At 33.6% G+C, this 26,408-nt stretch overlaps 1 protein-coding gene across 1 annotated transcript; it reads left to right on the top strand.

The window, feature by feature from the left end:
• Positions 1 to 7,937: 7,937 nt before the first annotated feature.
• On the top strand, positions 7,938 to 9,727 carry LOC127120467 (probable N-acetyltransferase HLS1-like). The gene is made up of 3 exons (XM_051050902.1): positions 7,938 to 8,295; positions 8,414 to 8,577; positions 8,681 to 9,727. The coding sequence occupies exons 1-3, from the start codon at positions 8,110 to 8,112 to the stop codon at positions 9,543 to 9,545; spliced, it is 1,215 nt and encodes a 404-aa protein (XP_050906859.1). The 5' UTR covers positions 7,938 to 8,109; the 3' UTR covers positions 9,546 to 9,727.
• The last annotated feature ends 16,681 nt before the right edge of the window (positions 9,728 to 26,408 follow it).

Genomic DNA, 26,408 nt, shown 5'->3' on the forward strand with positions numbered 1-26,408 from the left:
AATATGTTAATAAAATCTCTTTGAAACCTCTAGAATTGTCAGGTCATGAATGAACCCGTGGATATACTTTCTTTGAATTTTCTAGTGTCTTCAGGTCATGTATGAACTTGTTTGATAAAACTCCCTTTTATTTTTCCCAAGTGTTGTCAAGTCATGTCTAAACTTGTGGGTGAAACTTTCTTTGAATATCCAAATGTTAAGGTCATGTATGAACCTATTGGTTAAACTTTCCTTGATTTTCTAGCATTGCCAGGTCATGTATGAACCTGTTGTTGAAACACTTTAAATTTTCCAATGCTGTCAGGTTATGTATGAGCCTGTTGATGGAACTTTCTTTGTATATTTTCTAGTATTGTCAGGTCATGTTTGAACTTGTTGATGGAAACTTTTGATATCCCCCAAAATTGTCAGGTCATGTTTGAGCCTGTTATTGAAACTCTTTGAATATTCAAATGGTCAGGTCATGTATGAACCTATTGATGGAATTCTTTGATTTTCTCCAGTGTTGTCAGGTTATGTATGAACATGTTGACTAAACTTTCTTTGATATTCAAGTTGTCATCAGGTCATGTCTGAACCTGTTGTTCAAACCTTTTTTGTATGTTCCATAATACTATCAGGTAATGTATGAGCCTGTTGATTGAGCACTCTTTGAATATTCAAGTGTTGTCAGGGCATGTTTGAACCTGATGTTGAAAATTCTTTGAATATTTCGGTGTTGTCAGGTCATGTATGAACCTGTTGTTAAAATCTCATTTGCAAATCTCCAATGTCTTTTCCCTAGAAATTTGTTATCCCTAGTGAGTCTTCACCCATTCGTCCTTGACATTTTCATGTGGATCACCGCTATCGTATCTCCATCATTCCCCACAGATCTGTTTATCATCTACCATAAAAATCATTATAGGGATCAACATGTCCCAAGCAGATCCCGCATACATGCGTAGCACATCATACCATGTCATACGGATTCAGGATCAAAATTCGGTCTTCTTAGTATTTAATTATCTCCCACTGTGATCATATGAAGAGTGTCCTCCTTCATATTCTCTAGTTGAAGATACTTAAATAGGGGCAACTGTCACACCTCAATTTTGACCCTGAATATCGATCTAATACATTCATCATAGTTGTTGCACCTCTGCATAACATAACATGCATTCCATACCGCATAATGCCTGAAATGTCAACCAGAATAAATTTTCGAATTTACAGACAGACCGGTCGAACTGATCCTCAAATGTACGAAAAATTAGCGTGCTAAAATTTTCAAGATCGATCTTGCAGACGTCAATTTTATTAATCTACGATTCACGTGGTTCAACCTCACGTGCTCGTTTTAATTTTTCGACTACTTTTTCGGTCGCATTTTGGTCAGTCTGAGCCTTTTAACCGGTCACATTTTATTTCAAAATTGACTCAAACATTGTATATTTCCGAGAGGTTTATTTCGCGCTGATCATTTTTGTGCAGTCAATTTAATTTATCGGACACTTTTGCATCCGATTTTTATTCATTTAGAGTCCTTTTATTTTTATTTTATTTTTCAAAATATTTAAAATAATTAAATAGAACTACTAGTGTGTTTATTTTTATTTTATTTTATTTATATTTAAGTGTTGGATTTTATTTTAGTTTTAATTATTTTATTTAATTTTGTCTCTAAAATAAACATTAAGGGTATTGTTGACATTTAAAAATTAGAAAACCCTACTAGTCACCATATATATATAGCTACACTTGACATTGAAGGGGGGAACCGCTGAACAGAACTAGCTGCCGCACCTCTAATTTTCACATCTTGAAATCTCTCAGTTTTTTTTTCAATTGACAAAAAAGAAAGAATATCCCTTCATTATTCTTGACTGAACATGTTATCTTAACACTGTTCATCATATTCCTCTCCTTCTATACACACTACCACACCAATAGGAACATTTCCTTTCATTTTGATAACACATACTTGCTATCACATGATATGCTCCCACATCTCACACATAAAATTCACTTGTTTTTCCACTAAAAAATTGATAACCAACCACATTTTTCATTTTGAAAAATACTACTAGCTAACCTTTTTATTTCCTCAAATGCAATGTGATTATTTTTGTTCATTATTTTCACTGTTCCTTTTGTCATATACTCTCTCATAACATCGGTTATTTTCCGCACACTCCATGTAAATACAAACTCTTTTTTTAATTAATATTTTATTTCTAATTTATTTTATGATTATTATATATTATTATTATTATACTAACTTTAAGTTAAGTTTTAAGCTATTAATCTTTATATTAAATCCATTAACCATTTTTGCATTTATTCTAAATAATTTAATGTTTCTTTTTTTTTAAGGGAAAAACAAAATAAGATGAATATAAATATATTACTTTTAGTTTAAGTTTATATACATATTTGTTTTAAGTTTTGTATATTCATATAGTTTTTGTTTATAAATTTATATAGTTTTTGTTTATAAGTTTAAATATATATACTGTCTATTTAAAGTTTTATAGGAATGTACTGATAGTTGAATAGTTTATACATATATGTTACTTTAATTTCTATCATGTTTATATATATTACTTTATTTTCGGTTAAATTATATATATATATATATATATATATATATATATATATATATATATATATATATATATATATATATATATATATATATATATATATATATATATATATATATATATATATATATATATATATATATAATGTGTTAATATTTATTTTGGTATTTTATTTTATTTTTTATTTTTATGATTTTGTAGCAATACAAATTCATTGTGGATATCGAGTATTTTGTGTATAGTTTTTTATTTTTTAATTACTTTGAGTTGATGTAAGAAAATTGTAACATTGCTATAATAATATTTTGATTGTTGTTACCTTTCATTGCATTGCGACTTCGGAGATAAAATCCAATTTCACTTTCGAAAATCGTTTGGGCGCATAGATTTTTCTCGGCTTCTTATAGAGTGATTCATACATGAGTCTACTTTAAATTAACTTAGAGCTAAATTAAATTGTTTTCGATTTCGGTTGGTTTCCGGTCTCGTGGCTTACTCTTGGGCCTTCTTACAATGAACTCTTTTCTTTTTGTGTGCTCACATTTACTTGTCTGCATTTCAATTACCCTCAAATAACTTCAAACCATTTTTATAATTAAAATTGGAAGAAAAATATTACTTGGATGAAATATCCAGTCGTAATCCCGAATATTAGGTCCATGTTGTAAGAGTTTGTAAGTCCTAGGTATTCGTTTTCTCTTCAAAACACTCCAATATTCAAACGTATTTTCTCAATAAAATTGAAAGAAAAAGATTACCTGGATGGAATATCCAGTCGTAATCCCGAATATTAGGCCCAAGTTGTAAAAGCTTGTAAGTCTTAAGTATTCGTTTTCCCTCTAAAATACTTGTAAATAGTCAAACTTCTTTTCTCAATAAAATTGAAAGAAAAAAATTACCTGGGGGAAAAGGTCAGACGTAATCCCGAGTATTAGACCCAAGTTGTAAGAGCTTGCAAGTCATAAATACCCGTCTTTCAAGCCTAAAAATACATTCAACCAATCAAACTCTTTTTTCGCTGCCGTGCGATTGATCAGGAAAACCTTTTCATAAACGAAAGATTTTTTGTCTTAAGATGATGCAAAATAATGCTTCGTCCATAATTGTTGAGTTGAGATAAGTGACGTTTTTCCGAATGTTGATTTGTAAATCCATTCGATGTGTGGTATACGTCAGCTCCTCATCTGTTTTGGATAAAACAATGTTTCTCGTTGATTAATACAATGTAGCTTCCGCTAAAATCGACCAACAAAGAAACATTTTTCTACCCAGAACTACGTAAGCCTTGAGTTCTCTATTACACCCGGAGATACGTAGGAGCAGGATCTGTAAATCTTGTCAGGCCCATTAATAAAAAACCTAGATTTAGTCCCATTTGTTGTAAAATCTAAAAACACTCTTCTCTCTTCTGTTCTTTCTTTCCCACCTAATAACTCGAGAAGCCTAACATTCCCAACTAACACTGACACACACAATTAACCTAATGGTTCCCGTTGAGTACAACGGACGTGAGGGGTGCTAATACCTTCCCCTTGCATAATCGACTCCCGAACCCTGATTTGGTTGCAACGACCATAATCATTGTCATTCTTTCTTGGGTTTTATCGATATTTCCCCTTTCCTTTTTAGGAATAAATAAAGTTCGGTGGCGACTCTGTTTAGTCCATCATGCGAGCGTGCGATTGCGCTTCGCTTAAGTTCTCATTTTTTTAGGTGCGACAATCCTCTATGACTGTTCATATTGCTTTCTGTCATCCTTCTAGAGATTGAATCTGACTTGTTCACCTACCAGAGCTACTACTTGTCTAGGTCAAACTTGCTTGCATCTCATAACAATATATCTTTCCCGGGATCCGACCTACTTAGGGTTTATGCCACCCGACGTGTTTTCCCTTTTGTACTAGGCCTACATAAGCTCAGTCGTTGGGGATTCTTGGATGTACATCATATGATCAAAATCAGAACTGGTTGTTAAAGCTGCACAATAACAAACCATTAGGGTATCAAAATTGTTTTCACACAAATACAACATTGTTATAATCAAAACTCAAGGTATATATACAAAACTAAATCTTGTTCTAACAACTATCGCAAAGGCGACAATAATGAAGATGGAGACCGCCTTAGCCAAAGAGAATGATGAGCATTCTAAGGAGGTGAAGGCCTATGAGAAACGACTGATGGACTTATAAAAGGAACTTGAGGACATTATTAACTTGAGCAATCAAGTCATACAAGTCTCTTTTGATAACGCTCTGAGTAAAATCGAGTTATTTTGTAAATATGTGAAGATTCCTTGTAAAATTCTTGACGCAAATAAGAATATTATGGATGTGAAGTTAATGGACCCTGAAGATTGAGTTTGCTTTCTTATTTGATTAACTTTACTTGTTTTTGTTTCTAGGTGTGGTGTTGGCCTCCGACTCTCTTATAATTATGGTTTATCATTATAATTGTTTTGATTGATGCAATTATGGCTCACTAAAACCCTTTATGGATATTAACAACTATACTCCAACTTATGATTGACTTTACTTCTCTCTTTTCATGTGCATAATTTTGTTTCATTATTCATCTCCATGATTGATTTTGCTTCATCATTCTACTTTTTGAATGATTTTGCTTCATCATTCTACTTCTAAATTATTTTATTTCATCATTATGCATTTTTAATGATTTTGTTTCATCAGGTTATGCCTCAGGTTCATAATTGTCGGGAAGGAGATCGACTATTGTCTTTGATGTCATTGGGATTGCGCTCAACCAAATTTATGTTCTCATTCCCTTCCCTTACGTGAAAACCTTGTTTGAGGTTGACATGTTTATGGATCCACCAGCTGCTCTCTAGAGTGACTAGCAACCAAGACGAATGTGTACCTGATACATAGTTGCCAAAATTGCTTTCAAATTTTTAGTCTAGTTGCTTTAGCATTCTGCTATGTTTATTTATTCCTTGGAAGAAATAAAAACACAAAAGACAACTCATACAGCTTATGGTTGCTACTACTACTTTAAGAGTCTTGATGTTAGGCATTCCTAAGGTTTCATGTATAAATGAATGGTTGATTTCTGAAGTCGTTGTGTTTGCAAGCTTTGATAAGACGTCTTCCCTGGTGTTTTGTTCTCTCAGGACTTGCACGATCTCATGGGACTTGAGCCTGACCAACCTTTGACATGAGATACTACTAGTTGCAAGTTCGTTCGCAACTTAATCTTATATGCTCTCATCTAGGATGCCAACATGAACCCATCAATGAAGGCCTCATACTTTATTTGATTATTGGCAGAAGGGAATTGAAATTGCAAGGGTACCCCGATTGTTAGTCCTATATCACTCTCCAAGATGAAGCTGGTGCCACTTCCCCTACTGTTGGACGATCTATTAGTGAACTACGCTACTGTTTTATGGTTGAACGAGAATTGGATAGTCTGAAAAGAGTGAGCTCCTCGATGCGATGGTAAGAGTCTTCAATACGGTGGAACGAGGGTGAACCTGCAATATTAACATTCCAACGTGCAAGTTAGTGAAGTCAAATAAATATAGCTTATGAGTGTGAATATGATATAATATCTTTCATGGTGCATGGTAGAGCTTGTATATAAGAGACTGTTATAATTGTCTTCCTTTAAGATGCCAAGTGACGTGGAAGATCGTTTGATTAAATCTAAAGGTAGTTTATGCATAAATAATTAGGATCACGTGTCTGATTATTTGATAAGATTATATCTACGTCTGACTTGCCTACTCTATTGAGCCTACTCCTGATTGGACCCTTAGGATTGGGCCATTATATTGAGCATTTTTAGCTGACTCAATACTATTTTCTTAAATACTTCCTCTGTCCTAAATTATAAGACATTTTGGGCATTTCACACAAATTAAGAAATATAATTAATTTTCTAGGAAAAAAAGAAATTATGTTTTATTTTACAATATTGTCCTTCATTTATTATATACGAAAGAGAAATTTAAAGAATTAGAGATAAAACTAATAATAAATAAAATATGGTATATTAGAAAAAACTATCATTAATATTGCATTAACATTATAAAAATTAATAATTTGGAACAATTTTTTAAAGTGAATTATACTTTTGAGGAATACTAAACATAATAGAACGAGGATTATTTAAATAAATAGTAAAAAATACCTATCATTGTCTTATAATTTGGAGGAGTACTAAACATAATAGAATGAGGATTATTTAAATAAATTGTGATCAACGCCAATGTTATGCGGTGTAACGAGAATTTGATAGTTTAAAAAGAGTGAGCTCTTCTAATGCAGTGGTAAGAGTCTTCGGCGTAAAAGAATGAGATGAATTTATAAGGTTAGTACTCTAATATTCAAGTCAATAAATACGAAAAAATGCAGCATATGAGAATGAAAGATAGATAATACTTAACGCATTATAGAGTTTATTAGAACTGTCAAAACAAATTATTCAATCTTAAAAGGATCGACCTTGACGGACCTCAAGCTTTTTAGAGCAGGACAAAAAATGCTCTACCTTGATGGGCCTCAAGCTTCTTTAGAGGCAGACAATTTTTTTTTATTGAAATATGTGACTTAAAAATTAGTATTCGAGTTAAACGGACTTTTTAAAATAAGTTTTTCAATAAAAAATAATATAAAAACTCAATAATATTTATTATAATACAATAAAAACTATTATTTTAAAGATAATACATTTTTAAATATTATATTATATCTTATAAATAATATAATATGTTTTTAAATATAATATGTTAACTAAATTATATATAATAATAATAATAATAATAATTAAATATCTAAAATAAGAAAAACTAATATAATATGAGAAAATTATGAAATAAAACCTAGAATAACAAAATATTAAATTAGTTATTTTAATGTATAATATTAAAAAAAATATAAATAAAATTTAATGAAGTGAAAGAAATAATGTTGTTTTGATATGAGACAATCTAAATATTAATATAATTTTTTTAAATTTATAGTTATACTGAACTAACAGACTATAAATTAGTTTTGATTTATTATAGATTTTTTAAAAATCAGAAAGAAAAACCTTTAAAAATATGGACTTCAATTTTTGACGGCTCTAGAATTTATTTATGAAATACTTTTAATGGTGTCTTCATCTAATCCGTTGAAGATGCGGAAAACCATCCGATCAAAGTTAAGACTAGATAATGCACGAGGAAACCCTTAGGATTGGCTCCGCTTTATTAGCTTGGAACATTTTTCTTAAAAATGAAATAAATATTTTTAATTGAGACAGAGTGTATTATTTAAATAAATAGTAATTAATACCTATCATTGTCTTATTCTCTCTCCGTCGTCTTCACTTGTTATTTTTCTCTTGTTATTTATATAAACAGACTAGATATCTTCCAAATTAGTGCAAACTTACCGTCGCGTATGTTGCTTACTTGGCCCCTACTCCTTCTTTCAGTCTCATATATTCCCATTCCCTCGCAATTCTACCATCACCCATACCAGCACTCACCATTTCTTTCTATTTTCTTCTACCAAATATGCCTAATCATAATGAATCCATTAGTGTGGTTGTTAGAGAGTTCCATGTTAACAAAGACACAGAAAGAGTAGTAACACTCGAAAACACATGTGAAGTTGGACCCACTAACAAACTTTCTCTCTATACCGACATGCTCGGTGACCCCATTTGCAGACTCCGTAACTCCCCTTCTTTCCTAATGCTGGTATATAATCATCTAATCATTCACTTTCACTTCACTATTCCATTTAAAAATTTATTCAGTGTCTCTGTAGTTGTTTCTGGTGTCCGTGATTCATACATTATTAATATGGTTCAAACAGGTTGCTGAAATTGGTGAAGAGATAGTTGGAATGATAAGAGGATGCATCAAAACAGTCGCATGCGGTAAAAGCCTCTCAAGATCAAAAGCAGCTCTCACTAAACAAATCCCACTTTACACCAAACTCGCTTACATATTAGGCCTTCGAGTTTCTCCTAATCAACGGTATTATATTAATATCATCATTATTATCTTTAATACTAATTAATTAATGTTATTAATACTGGTTAATTAGTAATTAACTAGAGTTTATTTTTTAATGGTGCAGGAGAATGGGAATAGGGTTGAAGCTGGTAAAGAAAATGGAAGCGTGGTTTAAAGATAACGGCGCTGAATATTCATACATGGCAACGGAAAGCGAAAATTTAGCGTCCGTTAAACTCTTCACAGAGAAATGCGGTTATTTAAAGTTCCGTACGCCGTCAATCCTCGTTAACCCCGTTTACGCTCACAGAACTAAAGTTTCACGAAACGTTACTATCATTCCGTTAACTCCTTCAGACGCCGTTATTCTCTATCGTAACCGTTTCTCCACCATCGAGTTTTTCCCTCGCGACATTGACTCAGTTCTAAATAATAAACTCAGTCTCGGTACTTTTCTCGCCGTACCTTGTGGGTCCTACAGTGTTGAAAACTGGCCGGGCCCAGTAAGGTTTCTTTTGGGCCCACCTTGTTCTTGGGCCGTTTTAAGTGTTTGGAATTCGAAGGAGGTTTTTAAGCTTGAGGTACGTGGCGCATCGCGCGTGAAGCGGGCTTTTGCTAAGACAACGCGGGTTTTGGATCGGGCTTTTCCGTGGTTGAAGATGCCGTCGGTTCCGGATTTGTTTAGGCCGTTTGGGTTTCATTTTTTGTATGGGCTTGGTGGTGAAGGCCCAAAGGTTGTTAAGATGGTTAGGGCCTTGTGTGGGTTTGCGCATAATATAGCTATGGAATATGGGTGTGGGGTTGTGGCTACTGAGGTTGCTTCTTGTGAACCGCTTAGGTTAGGAATACCGCACTGGAAAATGCTATCTTGCGCAGAGGATTTATGGTGCATTAAAAGACTTGTGGAGGATTATAGTAATGATTCTGTTGGGGATTGGACTAAATCTGTGCCCGGAATCTCCATTTTTGTGGACCCTAGAGATGTTTAAAGGTTATCCATTTTTAAATATAAATAAGTGAAATATATGTATATTATCTTACTTTAATATCTCTGCACAGCTACTAATTAAGTTGAATGTATGAGATATTGTATCACTATTTCTTTTTCATGGTTTTAAAATGTGTGTACATTTGTAAATTGTGATAATAATACCATGGTGATTGTTTTTAATAATATTTCAAATTTTGGTTATAGATTGCCTAGTTAATTTTGTAATTATGGGTAATATTCTTATATGCTACCAAATTTAAAATATTGAATTTATTAGTATGCTACACAATTTTATAATGGTTATATATGGCTTTTAGAGGAGGTGCGTTCTATCAACTCTAGTATGAATTCCAATATCATTTTGTTTGGACTTGTCATATGTAGCCAAATTTTTCTTAAACCTTTTGACCTTGATAGTAATATTTATAATATCTTGTGTCGTTTGATGCATGGCGCCAAGGCAATTAGGATCTTATCCTGCCTACTTTTGTTTTTGGAATTTTTCTTAATGGGGAATCATATGACTCGAACATTAAGCTAATTATAACCAATATTAGTATGGCTATTCGGCCTTTTTAAGGTTCTCTTTTCATATTTAGATATGCAAAATGACGCATTTATTATTTTGACAAGTCTAGCAAAATTTTCTATATAAAATTTAGTTATTGAATCGACCAGGCTCAAGGAGTGTGAAGTTAACGAATGTGGGGAAAATTTTGGAGAAGGTAGTTGGAATAGCTCATCATTTAGCTTTAATTAGAGAAATTAAAAAGTTGATTGTGAAACATGATTTTGTTTCAATTAATTACATCTTTAGAGAAGTCAACATTAGCGATGATGCTTTGCCAAATGTGGGGGATGCATTATTGATGATCTTCGTGTGTTCATTGAGGTTTCGTGTGTTCTACGTTAACCTCTCTCGAGGCGGTTGATTATTTCTTTGTTTTTGGACTTATATCCTCTTTGTAATAAAAAAAATATTGAAAAAAATAACACACATAATATGAGAACTTGTATTTCTGCCGAAAACAGATGACAATATCTTTCATCACATCATTTATCGATGAATATAATCGAATGACAACTCCATAAGACGCTCAATCACATGCAGACAATTTTAACTGTTTAAATTATATAAATATTATGTAACGTCATTTCGAATATTCAATTTAAAATTATTTTTTCGTTCATTTACTAACTTGAAAGTTAGAGTGTTAATTTTTATAGATCCACCACCTCCCCGCTATACCAGAAATCTAATTCGTCACTGCTAAACTTCATTCCATCATTTTATCACTTATTTGTAGTTTTTGCACCAAACAAAATTGTTGAAGCATGTCAATATTTTAATATAAAGATGAATTTGAAAAAATTCTTATGTCTCACATTGTTAGAAAAAATAAATGTATTTGTGTGTTAATTAAAAAAATTCCTAGTACTACATTTTTTTAGATTAGATACATTGTCTAACTTACTCCATTATATAATGAATGCACTTGTATCATTCTAAAACACACCAAAATTTTTTGATTTTTTTTTCCTCACTCTCATTACTATACATTTTTCAAATTGTCGAAGTGCTAACTTCTCCAATTTTATTTCTACTCATTGAAATTTTCGAGTATTTTTCTCCTCGTTTGAGTTGAAAAATTATCAAGTATTATTTTTTGGATTCTCTTTGGAGAATTATTTAAATATCTTTTTGTTTGAGGAATTATTGAATGGTCAAATGACCATTATTGAGTTTTCTTTATAGAATTACTTGAATTTCTCTTTGTTTGAGAAATTATTATGACTGGTCTTTATACCAGTTACTATTAATGATATTTATACCATATTCAACTGGTCTTTGTACCATCAGATGGTGTATTTCTACATTGATTATCATCTATAATACAAGTAGTAATCGTACAATATAGAACTGAGTTATTTTATCTTGGAGGAGTCAGGGTTGAGTGACTGCTTTGCATAATTTTAGGCAGTGTCGTGAAACGTCTTAAAGAGAGCGACTTAGTCTGCGAGACTCAGCCGATAATTTCTTTTGTGGCAAATTTTAAAATCGTGAAACAAAAATTTTAAGACGTTTCAAACTGCCATGTCTACTGAAGAAATTATAAGTACTTTTATGATTGGTGTCTCTGGAAAACTGTTCGAATTTGAGGGAAGTCACTTCAAACGCTGACAACAAAAAATAAAAAAATTCTTAACCCTAAAAAGGTTGCCAGCGTTATGAGCGATGACATTCCTATTGCTCCTTCTGGATCAACGTAACAAACTAACACCAAGAAATATGTGGATTCAAATGGAATTGTTAATCCTAATGAACTTGAATATGTTGCATTGATTAAAGTGAACAGTTTATAACTCAAGAAAGAAATCGCCCTATGAAAAGAGAATGACTATCTCTGCCAAAATCACATTCTGAACTGATATGATCTTTATGGTTATTACAGTAACTGCGATACTGCAAAGCAGACTTGGGAGGCTCTTAAAAAGAAGTATGACACCGAAGAAGGTGGAGCAAAGAATCATGTTGTTAGCCGTTACCTTAAGTATCAAATGGTAGATGAAAGGTTAGTGGAAGCACAATGTCATGAACTATAACATATTGCCTACAAGATCATCACAAAAGTTATATCTTTATATGAACAATTTTAAATTGCTTTTATTATTGACAAACTGCCCCCTAGTTTGAAAGATTTTAAAATATTTTTTTCGCTACAAAAATAAAAGAATTTTTTAATTGAGAGTCTGATTATTTGCCTTCGAATTAAAGAAGAATATTAGAGATAAGATAAAAAGTCTTGGTTATTTCAAACAAAACAAGAAATTTGGCGTAGTTTGAATCCATTTAGCGAACCCTTAAAGAATCATAACTGCAATATTGTGAACCAAATTAAGAATGAAAACCCTTCAAAGGGCCCAATTACCCCAATTACTAGGTAACCAACTCCACCACAAAGAAATGACACTGGTGTTTTCTCTTGCTTCAATTATGGAAATCCATGTCATATGGCTATGAAATGTAGATAAAGCCTAAACAAGGTGTTGCTCCTAATGCACATGATAACCTGACTTATGGTCAATTTATTGCCATGATCATTGAAATCAACACCGTTGGTGGATCTGATGGTTGGTAGATAAACATTGACTCCTCTTGTCATGTCTCTTATGATCGTGCAATATTCAAAACATTCACGAATAAGAAAGTGTTATTGGGAATCGCCCACACCACTAATGTTGTCGGTATTAGATAAGTGGAGCTAATGTCCACCTCCTAAAAGACTTTAATCTTGAAGGATGTCATGCATACTTATGATATTATAAAGAATATTGTTTATGGTTTTCTTCTGAATAAGGCAAGGTTTAGTCAGTCTATTGGGGTAGATTTATAAAAATCACTAAGAATGATATTTTTGTGAATGAAATTGATATGTTTGATATTTTTGTGAATGAATTTGAAAATCAACTTACTAAGAATGAAAGTGAAGTGCTTAATATGTTTAAGAATTTTGTTAATTAAATTTAATTTTATTAATGAAATTAAGAGACTTCGTACTGATAGGGAAGTTGAGTATGATTCTAATTCATTTAATGAGTTTTATAAACAACTTGGAATTATACATGAAAAAACTGCACCATATTCTCTTGAAATGAATGGTAAAGTAGAAAGAATTTTGGTGTTGCATCTCACAGGTGGAGACGAATTTTATTGATTGTTTGTTATGTCCTAAATAAAGTTCCTAAGTCTAAAACTAAGATATCTCCTTATGATATATTGAAGAAGAGACAACCACAATTGTCTTACTTTAGAGAACTTGGGGCTATGTAGCACGTATCAGGACTTTGGATCTGAAGCTTGTTAAACTCGTTAGTAGAGCTTATGAATGTGTATTCATTGAGTATGCAACAAATAGTAAGGCATATAGATTTTATGACCTAGATGATAAAGTGATCATAGAATCAAATGATGTTGAATTCTATAAAGAAAATTTTCCTTTTAACGAAATAAAAGAGTAAGAGTTATTAAAGACTATGGGCCCGAGTATGTAGCCTATATAGTAGATAAAGATCCAAAAAATCTTCAAGAGGCCTTGTCATCTTTGGATGCAGTTTGCTGGCAAGAAGCTATTAACGATGACATAGATTCTCTATAATCTAACATGACCTGCCACTTAGTAGACTTATCTCCTGGTTGCAAACCATTCAGTTGTAAATATATTTTGAAAAAGAAACTAAAATCTAATGGAACAGTTGATAAGTAAAAGGCTCGCCTTATAGCCAAAGGTTTTAGGCAAAGAGAAAAAATATATTTATTTGATACTTTTTCTCCAGTCACTAGAATTACATCCATTAGGGTATTGATTTAAATTGCTGACACCAAATGGATGTTAAAACAACTTTTTTAAACGATGACTTAGAAGAAGAAGAAATCTAAATGGAACAACCAGAAAGGTTTGTGATTCTTGGGCAAGAAAACAAGGTATGTAAGTTAGATAAGTCTTTGTATGATCCAAAACAAACTCCAAAGATATGGCATGAAAAGTTTGATAACTTAATGATATCGAATGGATATAAAGTGAATGAAAGTTATAAATGTGTTTATTACAAATCTAAAAATGACATTTTCAATATCATATGTCTCTATGTAGATGACTTACTCATATTTTGATCAAACATTCATGTCGTCAACGATGTAAAATCATTGTTGTGCAACAACTTTGATATGAAAGACCTAGGATAAACCAATGTGATTCTAGGAATAAAGATCACTAGATCTGAGAAAGGAATTTCTTTGGGTCAATTTCACCATGTGGAGAAGATCTTAAATATAACTATTTGACTGTAAACCTTCTTGCACACTATACAATCCTAGTGTTAAACTATTTAAGAACACCATTGATAGTGTTTGACAAACTGAGTATGGGAGCATCATTGCCAGTGTTAGGTATGCCACTGATTATATTAGACCTGATATTGCATATGTCGTAAGATTTTTGTGAAGGTTTACTAGTAGACCGAGTAATGAGCATTGACAAACTATTGGGTGAATCATGCGATACCTTCAAAGGACCGTGAATCTCAGTCTACCTTATTAGATGATTCCAAAAAAACCCGTGACTATATAATTAATATAATTGGAGGAGTTGTATCTTGAAAATCAAAGAAATAAACTACCTTGTCTCAATTCACGACGGAGTATGAAATGGTAGCATTAGCAATTGCTAGTGAAGAAGCAAGTTAGTTAAGATGCTTGCTAGCTTAAAACCCTTTATGGAAGAAAAAAAAACATATGCCAATTGTGTTGATCCGCTACGATAGTACCACGACTATTGAAAAAAATCAAGAATCATTATATTAATAATATTAATAGACGTCAAATAAGGAGAAAGCACGATACTGCTAGAGATTGTATATCTAAAGGAGCTGTAAGAGTGAATCATGTACGCACTAATGACAATTTAGAAAATCCTTTGAAGAAAAGATTAGCTAGAGAGAAAGTACATAATATATCTAAGAAGACGAGATTAATGCCTATAGAGAAGTGAGTTGCTCTTAATGGTAACCCGACCTAATATACTTGAGATTTCAGCAAATATATTCATGGGTAATAACAAGTTGTGAGTCATATGAGATGATCATGCTAGTATAAATAAGAGAAGCATGAATCCTGAAGCTATAAGAGGGTTAGATAATATAAACTCTTAATGAGATCTATACTTTGTACGGGGGAGTACCTAACTACATAAGTACTATTGATAGACTCACTTGTGTGATTATAGAACTTAGGTCAGTTTCTATGGAATTTAGAGGCAAAATTCTTAGACCCTTCACTAAACTCAGATAGACTTACAGGGAAATTAAAGCACAAGCTTATTAGAATACACCTTAGTAAAAACATGTGTGCAGTTTTTGATGTCCGAGATAGAGTTTAAGACAATTGTATCACTCTTGTTAAATTGGAATCCTACTTGCTACATAAAGGTCCAAGCCGTAGGAACTTTTGTTTATGCACAATTTTAGCAACATTTGACGTTACTTCTGAAGCACTTTTTTTAAATTCAAGTTGTGGATTGTTGGAACATATCAATATTTTAATATGAAGATGAATTCGAAAAAATGCTTTAAGTCTCACATTGTTAGATAAAATAAGTGTGTTTTTGTGTGTTAATTGAAAATATTCCTTAGTCCCATATTGCTTATAGATACAATGGTTAACTTACTCAATTATATAAGAAATGCACTTGTTTTATTCCAAAACACACCAAAAACTTCTTTTTGAGGTTTTCCTTCCTCACTCTCATTACTATGTTTTTTCGAATTGTCGAAGCGTCAACTTCTCCCCCTTTCTTTCTACTCGTTGAGTTTTCCGAGTATTTTTTTGAATTATCTTTAGAGAATTATTCTAATTTCTCCTCGTTTGAATTGAGAAATTATCAAGTATTATTTTTTTGTTTCTTTTTAGAGAATTATTTGAATTTCTTTTTGTTTGAGAAATTATTATGACTGATTTTTATATTAGATACTGTTAAGAAATGTGGTTGGGCGTAACTCAACCCTACAAAACCGGTTGGTAGAGTGAGGACTGCCCCCACTTATAAACACATGTTCAAGCCATATATTGTCCGATGTGGGACTCTTAACACACCCCCTCACGCCCAGGACTGGACATCTGGAGCGTGGAAATAAATGGTAGGTGGCTCGATAGCGGAAACCATAGTAGGTGGTCCACCGGATCTTAAACGAGGCTCTGATACCATGTTAAGAAATGTGGTTGGGCGTAACTCAACCCTACAAAACCGGTTGGTAGAGTGAGGACTGCCCCCACTTATAAACACATGTTCAAGCCATATATTGTCCGATGTGGGACTCTTAACAGATACTATGAGTGATATTTATACAATATTCGATTAGTCTTTGTATCATCAGAGAGTGTATTTCTAAATCGATTATCTATCATACAAATATTAATTATACAATATACAACTGAATTGTTTTGTCTTGGAAGTGTCGTGTTTAGTGACTGTTTTGTATAATTTTGGACATTTCGTAGAAAATCTTAAAGAGAGTGATTTAGTCCGCGATTAGGCCTGATAATTTCTTTTCTAGCAAATATTTAAAATCATGAAATAACAAAAAAAATCATAAATAATGTTTTAAGAGGACGTTAGAACGAGCTAGCAAATAATATTAATAATTAACAGCAAAACTAAAGTTTGAACAATATAGTGAATGAACTCTCATTTTCATTATTGATTAATGAGTACAAGTCGTGCTTTGATAAAAGCATTGTCTAGAAGAGATTAGTTTACAACTGTAATAACAGAAAAACAACTCACTAACTAACTCTCTAACTAACTTGCAAAGCTTCTAACTAACTAACTAAGATGACTATTTGAACAAGTCATCTTTCTCATCTTCCTCTATTGTTACCCCCCAAAAAGCTGAAGGGTGAATATTGATGAATGTACATCATTTCATATATTTAGTCAAAGAATCAGAGCAAAATAAGTGAAAGTCGAGAAAACATGAGGAAGAATGACCAAATAATGAAGGAAAAATAACTAAGTGTGCAAATGGTGGATTTAGTGAAAAAAGAGAAAAAAAGAGTGAAGATTCGGAAATAATTACATCCACCATCATGCACGCGATATAGCATCAAAAGCTTCATCGCACGCGTGATGCAGGGTATCACGCGCATGATGGTCACTTTTCTGGGCCTTTTTCTGACGCGTTCTGGTTCATTCTTATGCCTTTAAAAGGGGATTTTTTGCACTTTCACAAGGGTTACGAAAATTGGAGATTGAAGCACGAATTAGAGAGCACAAGTGGTGATTTTTGGAGCATTTGAAGCCATTGAAGCCATTGGAGGTCATCTCTTCAAGGGACTTCTTATGTTATCTTTGTTTATCCATTGTGGTATTTTTAATTACACTATGAGTAGCTAAATTTTTCTAGGTTAGGTTGTGTTATAATGAACCTATTTCTCAATTGTTGGATTCTATGTTGATTTGACCACTGTATGAACCTATTGATCTATAATCTTATTCAATTGCTTCTTATTCGTAATGCTTTTTATGTGAGATACTCTTTTAATCTGATTTTGGCCACATAGGGAATACTGACAATTAGTTTATGTGTTGGACCTAGGACAATTGTCGTACTTTTGCTGATTGAATAGGGATAGGAGACCATGTGTAGTGGCATAGAGAATTAACGTTTTATACATTGCCTAACCCTGCTTACGCTGGCGGACTAGGAATAGAAACCTGAGTAGTGGTTAGTGAGTTATTTCGTAAGGGATCGACTATAACGGTTTTGTTAATTCGCCATGAGGTTATAGCGATTAGATAATTCATACATGGCATCAAACATCAGCAAGAGAGGAATATGAGATTCTACAACGCGACCTAACCGTTTTCATCAAGTTTTTGGCGCCGTTGCTTGGGACTGTTGATTTTTGAACAAGGCGACGTTTGCCCAATTGTTTTTATTTTTATTTTTAGTCTTTTTAATTTTTGTTTAATTTCTTATTTATCATAGTGCTACTGAGGTATTTTTTGTTTGTGTATGCACAGTTCATGATCACCATTAATTCCATTGGATCCAAAAATTGAAAGAACCACACGTACTCTTAGAAAAGCAGTTAAAGAAGAAGCTCTAGACAGAGAAATACCAGAAGAAGATAAATTATCAAGTTCTTATGACTCTGAAGAAGAAGTCATGGCAGTTGCATAACCCCTAACTATGGGGGACTTCTGTAAATGGACCGATGAAGGACATGTTTCTAGGGTTTGTACCGGAAGACCCTGCTAATTTTGATACTACAAATTTTGTACTTTCAGGTTTAAGAGAAAATTTGTTCGTCCAAAAAGCGATTAGAGACCCATGGGCGCCATTTTGCACGCTTCTATGAAACAACTTCAATGTGCAAACCTATTGATGTCACTGAAGACCAGGTTAAATTGAGGTTGTTTGGGTTCTCACTGATTGGAAGGGCGGAAGATTGGTTGCTTTGCCTTCCGAATGGCACAATCCGGACTTGAAAGGAATTGGAGGATAAATTTCTTGAAATATTTTTTACTACTACTCAGTTTATCGAGCACCTAGCAGAAATTGTTAATTTTGAGCAGCAGGAAATTGAGTCATTTTATGATGCTTGGTAAAGGTTCAAACTTTTGTTGTACAGATGCCCAAATCACAACATGAATAATACGGAGCAGATACAAAACTTCATCAAAGGTGAGAGTTAAACTCACATGTTATTGGATGTTTTCGTGGGAGGTATTATCCGTCAAATGATTGAACCACAAATTAAAGACCTCATTGAGAAGATGTGTACGAATGAGTACCGTGCAAAAAGTGAAAGGTCAGTCAAGCTGGAAATTGTGGGCTCGCATAAAGGTATGTTATCTCTTGATACCCACACTGCTCTTTTGGGCCAATAACCAATGCCTTCTTTTAAACCAAGAGCTGTTTGGATTATTGCCAAACACTTAATTCCTTTGTTTTTGGTTATTCAAATATAGTGATACCATGTCTTAGGCCCCTCACTTGTTGGTTTGCCTATTTACTCTTCGGTTCTGAATTTATTCCTTCATAGATTCAATATACCATTCTTCTTTGGTTTCAGACTGTTTGTTCCCTACAGTGATATACTGTTCCTTGTACCAAACATCATTTTCCCTTGGGGCTCATACATATCCTTTTAGGACGATTTAATCAGAGCCCACTTTTTAATTGCATAATGAGAATACATAGGCATAAATCTTCAAACCCTTGGAGAGAAAAACCCTAACTATTCTTCTGCCTTAGGGCATCATTCATATCTTTCATAATCCATGATCTACCTTCAATCATTAAACCATTCACCCTAGTGACATATTTCATTTATTTGAAACTAAATACCATTTTCTTTGGAATTCTCATGAAAGATACAAGTGTATAAGGCTGGAAAACTCAGATTTTTAAGGTGGATCAAGATTTTCATGAGCTTTAAGTGATTGAAGACTTATTTCATCTTTAGATCTGTAATCTTTATGAGTTTTACTATGTTTTTCTTTATTATTATGAGTAGTTAAACCCCTCAATGCTAGGGGGTGTCCCTGATTCAGATTTGTAATGACTTCGAATTTCTCTTTGCAATAACAATAATTTTTATTATAATTGGTTTGTTCTCATGAATGTTCTTATTGCTTTCTCTGTCAGACAAACGAAGTTTGATGTATGTAAAATAATTAGGTTGGACCGCCATTATTCATGATCTGATTCAGAATATATCATAGTAGATATCACCCAGGACTAGGGATACCCTATAATAACCAGATTATTCTTGATATACCAATGTATAATTTCATCCATGATTTTCTATGGACATAGTAATTATGTTGAATGATTAAAGATTTTCTCACTAAGGACTTATGAGTAAACACCCTGAAGAACCAGTAATCAATTATATAAAAGTCATTGTTGCACTATGAGTTAAGAATCATTATATGATTGAATCATACACCTTCCCCAACATACTACTCATATCTGTCTTAACCGTTCAATTACTTCATTTACTTTATTTGCAATTATTTTCATAACTTACCCAATCAATCCAAAAAAACCCAAGGCTTTTGTTTAACTAAAATTAATCAAGAACTTTGTATCGTCAATCAGTCCTTGAGATCGATACTGGGGATTTCCCCTCTTATTACTACATTGGCATATTAGTACACTTATTAATTTATCGATCCAGTTTTTGGTGCCGTTACCGGAGACTGCCAAAGATTATAGAGTTCATAGATCTATTTCAATTAAAATTGTGTTGCGCTGCAACTAAAATTTTAAATTTTAGTTTTTATTTTTATTTTTTATTTTTGTGGCTATTGTTGGGTTATAACTAATCTTTGTCTAATCTTTGTATACGAGGAAAGCCCTCAGCTGATTTTACTTTTGAAGCAGAACCAGAAAGAACTTTGCACGCTAAGCTCGGACAAGCTAGGAAAGCCAGGCTGGCCACCTCTGAAGTAGAAATTTCGGATTCCGAACAAGAAAAAAAGATTAAAGTTTTTGAGCACTCAGATACAAAATTTGACAGAGAGAGAAATCAAATTATGGCTGAACCACAAGAAAGACTTTTTAGGGATTATGGAGGAGCAAACGGCCCATTGGGTCGTTTGACTATAGTGAATCAACCAGTGAATATTCCAAATTTTCAGTTCCACACAACAACCATCCATCAGCTTGAAAAGAGGCCTTTTACAAGAAAAACAAATGAAGATGCAAATAAACATCTGTAAAGGTTTCTTACTATGAGAACTACTTTGAAGATTGAGGGGCACACTAAATAAGCAAAATAATTGAGAATGTTTTCGTTCACTTTAGCTGAAGACGTTGAAGAATGGTTTTATTCATTTCCAGCTGGAAGTATTACTACATGGGAACAAATGGAAACAACTTTTCTGAACGAATACTATAATGCTTCTGTTTATATTCGAAAAAGATATGATATTATGAATTTTAAGTAGAAGGAGGAGGAATCATTGGGTGATGCGTACAAGAGATTTAAAAGGTTATTGGTTGTGTGTCCTACTCATAATTTGGATAAGACTGAACATATGCAAATGTTTGTAAATAGCCTCAGATTGAAGACTAAGCAACTTATTGATACAACTGCCGGTGGCTCAGCCAACTTTACAACAACCACTGGTATCAAGATGATCATAGAAGCCATTGCTGCAAATGAACATCTACTGTTATATGGCCGAAGTGTGAGTAAACCAAAAGGTGTGATTGATTTGAAACTTGCAAACCAAGTTGTGAAGATGGTAAACCAAGTTGCTGCTGAAGTTGAGAGAATACTTAAGGCTATGAACATAGGTGCTCAACAAGTAGTCCAACTTCAACCTGTTCAAGCTGTTAATTGTGAGATCTGTGGGGGGACCCCATTTTGCCATGCAGTGTGTTGCAATTGGGAAACAAATTGAAGAGATAAATAAAAAAGAGGATCATCCAAATTTCTCCTAGAAAGATCAGCAAGGGAATGTTCAAAAGTAGGGTCCCATTCAATATCAGAACCAACCACAACAATATCAACAACAACAACAATAATATCCACCACAACAATAGCAGTATCAACAACAAACACCCAAAAGGCTGATTGGGAACTTGCCATTGAAAAGATGGCAGCTCAAAATTCCTAGTTCCAAGAAAACAAGAAATAATCAGAGGAACACTACTGCTTTTATCAAAAATCTTGAAGTTCAGATGGGCCAGATAGCACAACAAATAGTAGGTTCTCGAGCACAAGGTTCCCTACCAAGTACAATAGTACAAAATTCAAGAAATCATTAGAATGTTAATATTGTCACAATAAGAAGACAGAGAGTTGCTAAAGATGAAAAAGAGAAGGTAACAAAGGATGACCATGTCATAGAGGTAGATCTGGAAGTGAGGGAAAATAAGAAAGAAGAAGAAGAAGTTATACCACCAGTAAAGCCAACTGAAGAGAAAAATAAAAAAGAGGCTAAACCGATGATTAAGCTACCCTACCCTCAGAGAGTGACAAAGAAGGATCCAAAAGAGAAAGACTTTGAGAAATTCATCACAATGTTCAAAAAGTTAGAGATCAATATGCCTTTCTTGAAGGAGAAGGGCGATCCAAAACGCAGTGGAATTTAAAATTTCTCCTTTAATTATCCTTACGAATGGGCATGATCAGTGATAGAATCATTATCTCTTGTGGCGATTGTAACCTTTGATGCAGATCTACGGAGCGATCACGAACGTTGAACGATGACAACGCCTCTACACAGTCCACACGAACGGATTCCTTCAATCCCAGTGCTAGCTGCTACGAATGAAGGCTTTGAGTGTGTGTGTGTGTGTGTGTGTGTGTGTGTGTGTGAGAGAGAGAGAGAGAGAGAGAGAGAGAGAGAGAGAGAAATGAAATTGCAACTGCCCAAATGCTTCTACACAAGGGTTCTATTTATAGAACCACTTGTGTGGGCTGCAAGCTAAAAAGCCCACTCAAGTGTATGTGGCCCATATCTTATAATATACCAAAATCACTTAAGCGCGTGGTACCTTACCATATTTCGTATTCTACTTAAGTACATCGTACCTTACGATGTTCTACAATTCACTTAAGGGCACCGTACATTACGGTATTCCTTAGTTACTCTATCTCTCATCAATCCGTCCTTTTGTGTGTGACCCTATAGGTTTTCGCGGCATTGACAATTATATTAAATCACGTATTTAACATAATAAACAGTGAGCGGTATCTAGCAACACATCACTGCTACCAAAGACACGAAAATGTCATGTGATCTGACAAATCCTTTTGTGATAATACTTATATGTACAATTACCCTTTTGCCCTTATGTCTATATTGAACACAAGGCATAGACCGTGTCATCCTTGTCCAGTTCAATATTGGGCCCATAGACATTTATCCTGTTACGCAGGATGGGCAAATTCCATCTAGGTCACTCATGTCCCTTAGCACGCTTCGTGGAGTACCCATCAACTGTCTTTATGGTCATCCAGTTACGGACAATGTTTGATCAACAATAAGGCACTCGACTCTACATCTAGGGTCCATAGTGGTTTCAAGTCGAAGGGTGGTATACACCATTATCACCATGAGAATAACTTATGACACTTTGCATAACATTCTATATAGTATTCTCATAGCAAGTCAATCAACTATAAATATTACTCTTAATATTCATACCTATGTTTAAGACTTGATAACTCCTTATCCATGATCCATGAGATGTGATCATCAGTCTATATACATAATAGTCTTAATGCTTTAATATTATCCCACTTCACAATAAAGCTCGACTATGGATACTTTAAGAATAACGTCCTTATGTTTAATGTGATCTCATGATTAAGTCACACTTGATACATTAAACGGACTATCTATTCTAGGGACTTTATTAGACACACATAATAAAGAAAAAACCTTTTATTATTAATAAATAATTTGATACAAGTACCAAAAGTATTGGCCTCTAGGGCTTACACCAACATTTCTTTGAAGCACTCGAGCAAATGCCCATGTGGAAAAAATTCATGAAAGAGGTAATCTCTAAAAAGAGACCAATAGGATATGAGTCGGTAACCTATTATGAAAAATATAGTGTAATATCACCAGGTAGGAAAATCCCAATCAAGAAGAAGGATCCTGGATCTGTCGCAGTCCCATGCACTATAAAAGACATAACTTTCAAGAAGGTTCTTATTGATTCAGGAGCTAGTGTGAGTCTGATGTCATTGCCAATCTATCAAAGGCTTGGTATTGGAAAAGTCAACAATACAAGGACAAATCTAAAATTTATATATCACTCCATAAAGAATGCATATGGGATAGCGGAAGACGTACTAGTGACAATAGAGGAATTTAGCTTTGCTGTTGATTTTGTGATCATGGACATACCCGAGGATGAAGAGACACCTATCATTTTGGGTCGACCATTCATGGAGACAAGTCGATGCAATTTCTACATAGAACATGATACATTGACTTTAAAATTTTATGATGATGAAATAACCTTGAATGTGCTTGAAAATAGGAAGCTAGAGGTAGAAAAAGTAAATCACTATCAAGTAGGCATGACCAGGACAGATGTGAAAGGCCAAAGTAACATGCCAACATCAGAAAAAGTCTTAAGAAGGCCATCTCAAATAGTATCACCTCCATTAGCAACCCCGAGTGGAAAACCTCATATTTCTATTCCAAAAGCCATGAGAAAGAAGAGAAAGCGGCATCGAGGTAAGGATATGGAAGTTGGAAAGGACTCGTGGCACAAAGTAGTCCATATCTCTGAAAAAGACAGTTTCTTAGTTTTGGAAAAGACAAACAACAAAGTGTGGAAGCTGAAGTACCTCCCATAACAGGGGGTTTGAGGCGTTAAGCTAATGACGATAAACGAGCGCTGCTTCGGAGGCAACCCAAGGAAAGTATTCATAATTTTTATTTTATATTTTCAATTTTATATTAATTTATGAGTTTTGTTTGCTTTAAGTGGTTTATTTTCTGGTTGTTTACTTTCGTCTAGTAATATGATAATTGTAGCTTTAGTGGTTATGTGAAAAGTACCCAAACCGAATGCATGTGTGTCCTCTGTGCATGTTAACTCGCCAAAATATTTTTTTAATATACTTCTAAATGATCTGATTGGTTTAATTAAAGTTGGACTGAAAGTTGAGCAGGTTTACCACAACTGATTAAGAAGCCACATCGAGCAAGAGGTACTGTGGAGGTTGTCAGCTCTACCCAACATGGTGAGAGCAGAAAAATCCAAACACAATATACATCATAAGAGAGCATTCAGGTATGTCTTTATCATTCAGAACTTGCGTACGCTCTTTTCTGATTTTGGTTGCATGATTACACACACTGAGGCACGTTTTTTTAACCCCATTTGAGCCTTTACCCGTTTTTTTTTGTTTTAAAAACCACATCATATTAACCCATGGCCCAAACACTTCCCTGCCATGTTTGAAGTATTTATGTGAGTTATCAGATCTATGTTCATTCTAAGTTTGGGGTTGTTGTTGGGATAACAACCTTTAAGTTTGGGGTAGATGTGCAACATTAGTACAAATGAGGGCACCTGATGATTGAAGAAAAAAAAGAAGAAAAGAAAAAGAAAAGATGAAAATTTGAAAAATTAAATTGAAAAAAGTAAAAGAAACATAATCATTAGGGCACTCGAAAGAAGGAGAAGTCAGCGAATATTGAAAATAAAGACAAATCCAAAAGTTGAATCCTCGATAACAGTTGGTCCTAAAGGACGAGTGCAAGAAAGAATTCCAACACTAATCCATCAAAATAAGCATAGTAAAGATAACGATCATATTAACTCTGAACCTTAGCCTACTTTTCCAAAATCATCCCACCTTAACCTTAACTCCGTCACAACCATAAAGACCTCAAAGAGTGTGTGTATCGTGCACCTTGAAATAAAAAAGAGAATTTATTCAAGCCTATGGTATGGTATTGCATACTATGAATTTTGAGTGTAAAACACGTTAACACCCGAGAGATTTGGTGAGAGTGTGAGTTGAGCTGACAGGTGAAGCAGTACTTTCAAGTGAAGGTGTGGCCAATCAATCGACCTCGGTGATCCAGCAAAAACCAAAGGTAGCAACAAATGGGAGCCATGGAAGATCTTAGAGGTATTGTGGTACGCGAAAAGTTTTTTCTTTCATTTGGGAGTGACATGAGTTCTTTGTTCTTAAAGTTGCTCGAGGACAAGCAACAAGCTAGGTTTGGGGTTGTGATCAGTCACCATTTATGTTATTGTTATTATTATTTTAATAAGTGAAAGTAGGCGCGTTATTTGCATTTTTCATATAGTTTGAGTGGTTTATATGTCAATTTCTTTAATTTCGTATTTATCTATGTTTTAATCGTTCCTAGTATTTTTGATCTTTTTGAGAAGGTTAACATGTTTTGTAGGTCGGAAGAAGTCAATGATATGGTCGAAAAAGGAACACGGAGAATTTCCCCCAAAATATCAAAAATAGCAGGAATGATTAAAACATAGATAAATACGAAATTAAAGAAACTGACATATAAACCACTCAAACTATATGAAAAATGCAAATAACTCACACACTTTCACTGTTAAAATGGTAATAACTATATCACGAATGATGACTGATCAGTAGTAGCCATAGAAGAGTCGAAAGATTTGTCAACATTGACAAAGGAAGAGCTTCAAGGGACGCTTGAATCTCATGAACAAAGAATGACTGAAAGAGATGCAAACAAGTCGAAGAGTGACGTGGCTTTGCAGGTGCAATCAACAAGAGAAAAGAAAGGCAAAAGGAAGTGCTTTGACAATAAAGGTA

Source organism: Lathyrus oleraceus, chromosome 2 (assembly GCF_024323335.1).
Source record: "Lathyrus oleraceus cultivar Zhongwan6 chromosome 2, CAAS_Psat_ZW6_1.0, whole genome shotgun sequence".
Taxonomy (NCBI): Eukaryota; Viridiplantae; Streptophyta; class Magnoliopsida; order Fabales; family Fabaceae; genus Lathyrus; species Lathyrus oleraceus.